At 39.5% G+C, this 10746-nt stretch overlaps 1 protein-coding gene across 1 annotated transcript in view; it reads right to left on the bottom strand.

Annotated features, from left to right (window-relative positions):
* The window catches only part of SLC38A9 (solute carrier family 38, member 9), a 38882-nt gene extending 33776 nt beyond the window's left edge, over window positions 1-5106 (bottom strand). Inside the window, 1 exon segment of the mRNA XM_008941436.1 lies at window positions 4963-5106. Coding sequence (XP_008939684.1) covers window positions 4963-5066 — 104 coding nt within the window. The 5' untranslated portion in view covers window positions 5067-5106.
* Window positions 5107-10746: the final 5640 nt, after the last annotated feature.

Raw genomic sequence — 10746 nt, 5'->3', positions numbered from 1 at the left:
CCCCCCCCCCGGCTACACCCAGATCAAAGACTGGATGTAGAGCATGCTCAGACAGAAGTCTGAGAAGCTCTCAGAGGCTCAAGTAAGTTCTCAAAGGCTGAGATTTTCAAAGCCCAAAGCGGGTAGGATATAAGCTTGCTTGTATTTTGGAAAACTCCCTTTAGAGACCTTAAGTCTAGCAGACAAGTGCTTTGTACGTGCAAGCATCAGCAACTGCTGGATTCCTAGAAAAGTTTCTGATTTCTACAGGCAATCAAATTATAACTTTCATCTGGCAACATGATTATTAAAAGGATGTGGGACAATGTGATCTGGGAAAGGGGAGAGGTTACACGTCTGGAAGGCATGATGATTAAATGCAAAACAGTGTAGACAATTCCCATGCATTCAGGTAGACTAAGTGTCCAAAGAATTTATTATCTCCATACTGAAAAGCACAATAACAATTTATTTTTCAATAGCTAGCCTAAAAAAAAAAAAAAAATGCTCTTTTTACCAGGGCAAACACACCAGTAAAACACAGCTGTTTTCCACAGCACAGTAAGTATGGACAAGATGAAGGACCTCATGCAGGAGGTCCACACCTCCCATACACTACACCCCACACCTGTACTTCAGAAACTTTCCCAGAAAACTGGCAGCTACACTCATCTGATAGCTATTTCTCACTCACACAAAGGAGTGCTGGTCCAGGAAAAGAGAAAAGAGGGCTTCTCTCCAAACTTCCTCACATTATGAACTTCAGCAGCAATTTTTGAAGCAAAGAAAGAAAAAAAGAGATGTTCATGATTAAACTTGTTTCCAAATGTTGTGCTAGTCAAAGTTCAAGGATGCATTTGCAGAGTTAGGGGGACCCGCACAGGAAAACTGGTTTGGCAAACCACATACAATCTGTTAGCATCCATAAGGTTGCTACATCTTTTTTCTGGATATTTTCAGCAATGTGCTACATTTTGCAGAACAATGAAGCAGTATGATGAATACCTATCTCAAGAAGTTCTGAACTAAATAATACCGTTTTCAATGCACTATTTTTAAACAGCAAACAACTGGCACTGAACATCTGATCAAAAATAGTGTTCTGAGTACTGAGCTGTTACAATACAACACAATTTTTTTGTGCCAGTGTGTCATTTGGCTCTACACAATGGCATTAATGACTTTACATTAGGTAAACATTTAATATTTAAATAAATAAAAAAACCCCCTTCTTTACAAGATGCTTAACAACTTCTTTCCTCTCATCCAAAAAGACCATAAGGAGCCACTTCACTTTATTGCACAGAATTCTTTGATACCCCACATCAATGGGTTATTTTTCAGGGATGCGATAGGATTATTACACAGAAATAAAGCCAGTAAGTTCCTATCGCTTTACTGTTTTAAATGAGTCACCAAATTATTATAGAATGCTATATAAATGTGGTGTATATGGCACAGAAAAAAAATAAGGAGTAAAATCGATTCACTGTCATGGAAATGAAAGTAGTGAAAAAAGTAAGAAGTGATGACAACTATACTCATAGGTCACTATTTCTTAAGCAGGAGCTGCCTGTCTGGGTAGGAACATGACAGAGGCCAGTGAGCTTCTCTCAAGGAAGACTCTTCCAAAGAATTTAATGACTAACTTGATTTTTAATTTCTAAGATGTCTGAATTTACTTAAGCACTGTAAACAGTATGCTTACAGTTTATCCTGTAAGATCTTTATTCTCTTGCCAATACATTTTATTTAAAACTTTTTTCTACATTCATATCATACTGTTATTATAATGATTACAGCATGACCATACAAATATCTTAAAATACTGGAAGCAGAACCAAAATAACCTTTCAGAGCACAATACTAAGCCACCTCTTTTGCTCACAGATACGCATTTTAACAAATAAAATATCACAAGCTTTCCCATACCACACTTCAAGCACTGTTCCCCCTTCTGTGTCAAGGGTAAAAGCTATTCTATCCTTCTCTTACCAAGAAGTACAAAGTTTCTTAATTAAGAAAGTTCTAATTCTTCCCAGTTAAGGAGTAACATTAGGAATTAGTAAAAATGTTAGCAACAGAGGAAACTGAAAAGCAAGCAATGAAGTAAAAAGACCAAAAGGGTGTTGGGTGGTAAAAGCAAAACGAATGCAGAAACTCTAGTTTTGCACAGATTAGTCCTGGCCATTGTCTACCTTTTTGTAAATCAAAAGAACTTTGAAAATAAAAGGTAACCAACCACTTTTGCATGAAAAAGGCTTGTCTACCTGCCACCTACAGACATTATTTAAGTCACAACTGCTTAATTTCACCTACTGATCTCTCCTACATTGTGTGAGAACAATTTGGGACTTCAAATAGAATAAAAGAAGGAAGGAAGCTTGATTTCTCTTTAGCAGGGGGCATTGTCAACTTTTTTCACATGCAAAACAACAACACAAAACATCACTTGTTTCTTTGAAGGTTCAGGTATTCCTGAAGACAACTGCAGTATCTCTTGACAATAAATAGATTTAAGGAGCAGTCAGAAGAAAAAAAGAAACTCCCTCTCTTGCATACAATAGACATCAATAATCCATTGCAGCAATGACATTCTAGTTTACAAAGAGACCTACGAAATGCGCAAAACACACCTAATGTTGTATGAGTAATTCAGGTCATTTCGAAGAACAGTAATAACCTTTAAGAGGATTAAAAGTGGCTTTTACTTCCCCCAAATTAGCAAAAGAATACTATACAAAATAATTTACAACTCTAAAAAACAATTAGCTTATTGTTCTTATGCAAACACTGAAAAGCATGCCTTTCAAAAATCCCAATCCTCCAAGCTGTTAGGAAAACAAAATAACTATGCAAATATCGTCAAATCTCAAACAACCCAAACAAAAGAACAGAAGAGCACCAAGAAAGACAAATAGTGATTATAAGCAAATCACACAAAACACTTCAAGAGCTGTCTCAATCAAAGCAAAATGACCACCCACCAACGGGCCTATCAGGTTTCTGAGTATTTACCTTAAAAAAAGCAGCAAACTAAGCAGAGAAAATCTGTACTATGCACTTGCACTATCTGATACTTTTATGCATGATAAACCTCTCCCTGGAGCTGCTACTCCCTAAAGTTCTAACGAAGAAGCCCTTCAAACCACTCCCTGCTCTGACCACGACTGACACAGACTCTGGTGGCCTTTCTTTCTCCCTCATTCTACCAGAGACTAAGGCTGCCTCGTCTAAAGATCTGGTGAGGCAGTTCAAACTTGTTTGGCCCCGCTATGACTTCCAGGCCTTCCTGAAATCCCAGGGCGCGTGGTCTTCATCTTTGTGCCTCTGCATGCTTGGTTTTAGAAAATGGGAGAATGAACCTTGGACACTTTCAAGACCCATCTGGATGTGTTCCTGTGTGACCTGCCCTAAACTAGATGGACCAGCTCTGGCAGGGCGCATGGACTCGATGATCTCTGGAGGTCCCTTCCAACCCCTAACATTCGGTGATTCTGAACCCAAGGGAGGAGCACTAAAGACAAAGTGGTCAAATCTGCAAAGCTGGAGGTTGTGGAAGTGGAAACACAATCCAAGTACTTCTGCTTTTGGGGAGGGAACCAAATGCAAATTCTTGAAACTTGAGAAATCACAAGAGAAAAAAACACAATGAGGAAACTATATCTAACCTCAGTTTAAAAATCTGGATCTTGGAATTTCAGTATATCACAAAAGTGTAAACTTCTCTTACTGCTATGGCATCACACCACCTGAATCCCATTGCTCCTCCAACAGAAGGAGCTCCCCAAAGCCATACAAATTAGCAGCTGTCTTATGCCAAGAGGGCCTCAGAAAGAAGATAAAACAAGAACAAACTTTCCACATTTATTTTCCCCACCTGAAAGTACTCTACTGTTTCCCAGCTTTTATATATGCAATTCTGTATGCTACTTCACCTGTGCTGTGTTAGTTCCCCCGTGTCCTCCTTCCTTTGCACGCAGAGACAGAAGACATTGTTTAGTCCCTGGCTAACATGTAAATATGCTCTCATCCCTTTCCAAAGCTGCAAGCCCAGACAGCAGCAAAATGCCATCTTCAAGAACTCTTTTCTGCTGAAGTGGGCCCCAACGAGAGGCTTTTTGTACACAACAGTGCCATCTTCAGTTCCCTCACAAAACCGCTCTACTGACACTGGATGCAAAGGGGCAAAAAGAGCTATAAACAGGATCCAGGAGGAATCACGGGGCTATTCCTTTGTCTAAAATACAGAGCCAGTGCCTCCAGCTAGCATCACAAGGTTAGTTCCAACTTCTACCTCAGTTTTGGTTCCAGGACCAGCTCACAGAAATCTTAACTCCAACACTCTGACCTCCTCTGGTGTTACAACATTTCAGAAAACGTGCAGAATTACCTTAGATGTGCATTATTTTCACAGGCATGGCAAAAAGGATGGGCTGCCAAATTTTTCATATTTGCTCAATCTCAAAAATACTACATTTTTTTTCTTGAAAGGCAGCAAAAGTCACTCAGTTCCCTCAGTATGAGCAAACAATGTCCTTTTCCAGCATCACCAGCAGAATGTACATACAGCCATTTAAACATACTGACAGCCATTTATCTACACCATCTGGCAAAGCATTCTTGCATAGTCTTAACACTTCAGTTTGTTGTGCTAAATAAAAAAATCATACTTCAGTATACACACAAGACATTCAGTGTTTGAAGGGCGCTTTAAAAGCCATATGCAAAGTTCTTACTGGAGCATTCTCTCTGAAGTGATGTCAATAGAAAGTCTTACCCTTGTAAACAAAATAGAGTATGAACATCTGTTCACCTGGTGCTTGGAAATGATACCATGTAGAGACAAAGCAGGAACTGTTTGTACTCATATTCTGTTTTCCAAATGTTAGTCTTTTGTCTTTGTAGGATTGTGTTGCTCAAAGCAAAGACTGAACAACACATTGCTATATAAGAATTCTGTAGGTTCAGCCTTCCTCATACCTTTTGCACTTAAAATCTTCTGGATCAAACTGTATATTCATGATTCCATAATTGCTTTCATCACCTCCCACAGGAACCAACAGAGGTTTGATATCCTCTTCCATATTTGATGAATGTGCCTCCTTCTAGATTATGTCAGTTATTCCAACCTAAAAAAAAAAGGAAATGAGACAACTGCAGTTAAGTAAAACTGTGTCCCTGCTATGAATTTCACTGCCAGTCTCAGTTTCAGAAGCTCCTGAGGTGAAAACCACCAGAAAATTCATTCAGCTTGCCACTTTAGAATCCTCATTTCACAATTCAAACATTACAGGGCAAGTATAGGAGGGACAGTATTTTGTATGACACACTATCAATTCAAGTCAACCGGTCAATGTGTAATTCAAAATCTGAGTCTCTTTTATTACTGCAACAGTCAATATAAATTAAAGGAATATGATGGATGCTAATGCTTACATTGGGACTGAAACAGGTTCATAAAAAGTGAGGCTCAGATCTGAAGTTCCTTTGAGCTACCACAACTAAGGATCAAGTCCACCATGTGCAAATTAATATTAAGTAGATTCATATGTAGGTCTCATATTCCTGCTTTCAAAGCAAGACACTCCTTTTCTTACTGCTCCACAGCAAGGCCAGCGTGACTTTTAAAGGAGTTGTTATTTCCAATTTCTAACAGTACAGCTGAGAACAATTTATTGCAGCTATTAGAGACTATTGTTTCACTGAATTACTTCAAACTTTGTAGCAGACACATATGCAGTTTTCCACGCCATTTCCCAGAATAAAGATCAGATTATTGCAGTCTACCATGTCCAGGCTCTTTGAATTAAAGGCAATGAATGGTTTAATAATGCATTAATAATAATCTTTTATATGCATTCAGAGCACTCCTGGCCAAACAATGGGGAGCAGATCACTTTTAAGCTAATGGAACTCTACTTAGACTGAGTTACACTCCTCACAGGGGACTTGCTGTGGTCTCATGTGCAGCTGAACAAACGTAATGCCTTTAGCAGCTCTCATCCCTGCTACCTCTTGAAGAGCTGCTCAGCCATGTGTTCTTTCAGGGGACTGTTTCCTGATGCCTTAGAATGTTAGAGAGATATGAACTAGAGCTAGCACGGAATCAGGAAAGATGGCACTCGATGTTTGAATCCTGGAGTGGCAATGGATGAAAGTAAGACAGACAGAAAGAAAGAGGTGCTCATCATCCTTCTGCACCTTCCTGGAAAGACACTGTAAAGACCCAGTCACAGAAATTACATCAGCCTAAGTTAAACACTGACATGGATTTCTCTCTTCCTAGCTGCATGTTGCCAATCCTCTTGCATTAGCTCATCCTGCCAATGCCTCCAAAAAACCCCATGGAATCTGAAGGAGAGAATGAAAAATGAAGCCGTTTTTAACCAGATGATTCTCTAAGGTTCAAACAATTACCAAAGGAGGAGTGGGAAATCACTGAAGGAGTGCAAAGTGAGGACTGTCAAAGCACTGAGACTAATTCAAACTGCTGAGGAACTTTTAGAGAACAAGCACCCAATCACCCTCTCCCTCCTTGCCCCGTGCTGGCTGAAATGCCACTAGAAGCTCAAGTCCTGCCCAAGACAGTTGAAGGCCATTTGTGTGATACCACACTAAACTGGACTGGGAGGACTGATCCAGATGAAAATTAACCATTCTTTCCCTTGCTTTAAATCCAAACCAGTGTTGAGCATGAGGCTTGCTGCCTGGCTGCACACATCTGCATGCTTGTGCAAAAGAGGAGACAGTGAGTGCATAGCTGAAGACATTTCATCTGGCAGGACTGACAGTTTCCTCCTAGTTTCAGTATCCACGATGAGATTCAACCAAAGTCACCAAGTTTAAAGGCATGATTTTCTCTTGCTCATTTTGGCTCTTTAAGAGGACATAATAAGCAATCAGTGATGACAACCCAGCAATCTGAAGAGACTTACACTCCCTGACATTATCGTCTTTCTCTTGGACTTCATTTTTGCTTGCACACTCTCTAAAGCGTTTTTTTTTTCTCTTTCCAGAGCCTTTCCAAGATGGTGCTTCTCTCACCTACTCTTAACTTACTGCTTCCTCTCTTCTGCCATGCTAAGCCTTCCATAAAACCATCAGTTCAGACTCTTTACTCTAAAGTCTTCCCTTTCGACATCATTGCTACAGGTTCTTGGTGCTACAGAAGTAGGATTTCTTACACTTTCTCGCCCTTATCAGCTTCTCTGGTGATGCTTAGTTTATGAATTCCTGCTCCTCGTTTCCTATTCTCTGTCTCTCCTATATACTGTCAAAATTGCTTTCCAAACATGCCTTTACCAACCACTGTGTAGAAAGAGATCTCTTAGTACTGCCTTTCACACGGCACTCTATTCCTTTCCAAAGGCTGTTTGCAGCTCCCCCCTTGTTCATTTCCTTCCTATTTATTTCCCTTATTTTCCTATAGCTCTAGGTCACATCCTTCCTCCCTACTGATTCCCTGCATCCTCCCACTGTCTCAGTGCACATCAACTTCCAGCAGCTAAATACTTCTGAAGCAAAACCACAGGCCCCAGAGAGTTCATGCACTGCCACAGATACCTACCCACTGCTCTGCTATTCCCGTAACAGAACACTTTGTGTATCCCTCTGACCACACCTGAAGACAGCAGCCTTCACAGACTTATTTTTTGCTTTTAATTGTCTTCTCTAGAGTCTACAGCCTCTTTCTAAGATTTCACCAGCAGTCTCAGGTAGAAGACTTGGTAATACGGTATTATCTTCTTTTATTCCATTCTTTTATCTTTTTTACCTTAATATCCAGCACACTTTACCTGAACATACACACCTGGGTCTCAAAAAACAGAACCCTCACTTGTTCTGCAGCTCTCTCCAAGTTTAAATCACACTTTGGAATTAGCTGTATAAATGCAGATGAAAATTTAAATTTCAAATGTCTGAACTGAAATTTGAAATTAATTCAAATCCCAAATATTCACAAGTGGTTTTAGCCAGAATTCTCCATAAAACTACAACAGTGAGATCCCCTCCTTCCACAGGCCTTGGTTTATGGTGCATATCATACAGACATCAAATGCTAATTTAAGACCTTGCTTTGAACACATCTCTTTCTTAAGATTTCTTAAAATGTATTTGTGCTTTACAATTCAATTTGACAAATGCAGACAACATTGATGACCAGTTTGATTCTCTGCATTATGGCTGTAAAAAACCCTGAACATTTTATAGTATTCCATAAAGAAAAGTAATCATAATGACCAGCAAGTTGATTACTTTATAAACAGACATAGCTCTGGAGCCAGTACAGCTTAAAAGCTGTAGAGCAAAATGAAGAAGAATGAAACTGTCTCTTTTATCCAATTTCCATCCCTTTTGGCTGGACTGCACTGTCAATAAGGATTTTTAATACATGGGATGGAGCCAGTTGTGCCATCTGAACTTATCGCCTGACAGTTTCCATTAAAATAACCTCTTCTGAACTGCCTATTTTCCTAATGTCCTAGTTATCTAAAGATTTTTTTAATACTAGGTTTCTAATCTATATTCATCTCATTTTAGAGGTTTCTTTTAAAAACGGATATGACATGCAGTATTCTCTTTATGGTCTTCAAAACCTATAATATGGACTGGGATGTGAAACATAAACCTCATTCTGTTTGTGTATTTTATGATTCACTATTGTTATAGTTTCCACAGGGCCATTGCTGTATTCAGAGAATTACTGTGGTTCTCTCGGAATTAATGTATGGTTGTTTGTAAATGGAGAAGGCTGTTTTAAGGATACCTGACACACCTGTCAAACTGCATTTTTCTGGAAGGAGGAAAGAGTTTCCTTCTAGCTGTAGTGTACCTGGAGTTTGAGATACAAATTCATGATACTTTGTCTTCAGCAGTTAAAACTCCCTTGCTAGGAGTTAAAAGCGTTGCTGCTTCCTGCTGCTCATTCTCACAGTCTTTTCTCTCCCTATTTGTGGTGGCACAGCTATTTGTCTTCTTTCTCAACTGGGTGGAAGGAGCAGGATTGGGGAATAGATCTGGTATAAAAAAATAAATCTAATGATGTTAAATCTTTTGAAATCAACAGCTAAAACTGTCTAGGCAATTTTAATTTTCATTAAACTTAGCTAAGTTTAATACTCCAACCTTTGAATACTCCAGCTTTGCACATGTCCTTTTAAACACAGGTTTGTGCGTTTAATTATCTGTGCAGAGACACTGGGTTCGCTTTGTAACATATTTGGTAATGAATGAGAAACAAGGATTTTCTCCTCAACACATCAGACCACAGATTCTTCTTGAAATATCATTCCGGTCTCTCAGGTCCTCTGCCATTTGCTTGTCAACATTCTATTCTTCTACAAGTTCTCTTTTTTCACCTGTAGGAACCTGCTTTTTGCCCTCCTCTGCTGCAAGCATCATGTCTTGCCTAACTTCTACAAATGACAGCAGAGATGGGAATCAGAGAGAGTGCACTCTCCCACAACTAAAATCTTACTGACAAGGCAGGAACAAAGAAAGAAATTTTGTGTTTTCTCTTGCAGCATGCAGTAGTGCTACTGAAGGGAAAAGGCTGTGAAGTTTTCTCTGCAGACATATTTATTTTCCTTTCCAACTCAGGTTTGGAAAGGAAAGGGTGGGTTTTTTGCTTGTGAGAGCCCTAGCTGATCCTCTAACAGATACCTTGCTGCTTAGTCCTCCAAGCATTGGACTGCAGGAGGAAATACTCTGGCTTTGCTATCACCATGAAAGTCAGCACTAAGTGGTGTTGCAAATGCCTCCCTGAACTTTCATGGCTGTATCTAGCATAGTTATGAAGAATGGTAGATCTTCCACAACAGCTTCCACCTTTAGGAAATGCATTCTTGACATACCCCTGTAGTAGCAAAATCCCCACAAATATGGAGCAATGCTGACACTAGGATCTTTTAAGAACTGCCATACACTGCCTTAAAGCATGCTCAGTTGTCCTCCTTTCACTTGTGAAGAAATGGCTAGAAGAAATGGCTATAAGGAAAATCTGAAATAATCTTCCAGTAAAAAAAAAAAAAATCAATCTGTCCACACTGTTAGCATACTGAAATAAGCTTGGGATTCTCTTCTGGGTAAGGTCCCCACACAGCAATTATTTTTTTCCAATCCTATGCTATCAACAGTCATGATCATCATTAATATATAATCACCTACAAATTCAAACAGCATTAACGTCAAGGTATCTTTCAATGGTCAAAAGCCTGCATAGACTTTGAATCCTGCTGTCTCTCCTCTTCTCGGGATATAATTTCACTTTTTGGTGAAGTTGAATTGCTAATGCCCTCTTGCCTCACTTACAATTCTCCTACAAACATGTGAGGCACTACATTAGAAGGGTATCAAAAGGGACCAAGTAGATGAGAGTTTAATAACCTAGGTTTTCTGCTGCTGGTCATAAATTATGAAGCAATAGTCGGGGTATACAAATTATTTTTCAGCATCACACTCCAGTCCACACTCCATATGACTTTAAGATGGTGATCTAAACTGGGTTAGTCCTTCATTAATCCTCATTGGCTGGCCCCTATGAATTTCTGCTTTTGCTGCCTTCAGGTTCTCTCTCTCTCTCTTCTGGCTACAAAGTTTGAAAAGCTTCAAGGAGCAAGGACAAGGGTGCAGCAGATTTAGAAACCCCATTCTAGCCTGGTGGCTGGCCTGTGATCTGGTTTCCTTTGTGTGACAAAACCACATCACAGTTTGTTTTCACTGTGAATCTGACAATGGTAGTTTCTGGCTCAGCTATAGATGTGT

This window comes from Merops nubicus, unplaced genomic scaffold (genome assembly GCF_000691845.1).
Source record: "Merops nubicus isolate BGI_N331 unplaced genomic scaffold, ASM69184v1 scaffold26605, whole genome shotgun sequence".
Classification (NCBI taxonomy): Eukaryota; Metazoa; Chordata; class Aves; order Coraciiformes; family Meropidae; genus Merops; species Merops nubicus.
The sequence above is the reverse complement of the archived record's forward strand: the minus strand, read 5'-3'. Positions and strand labels throughout refer to the sequence as shown.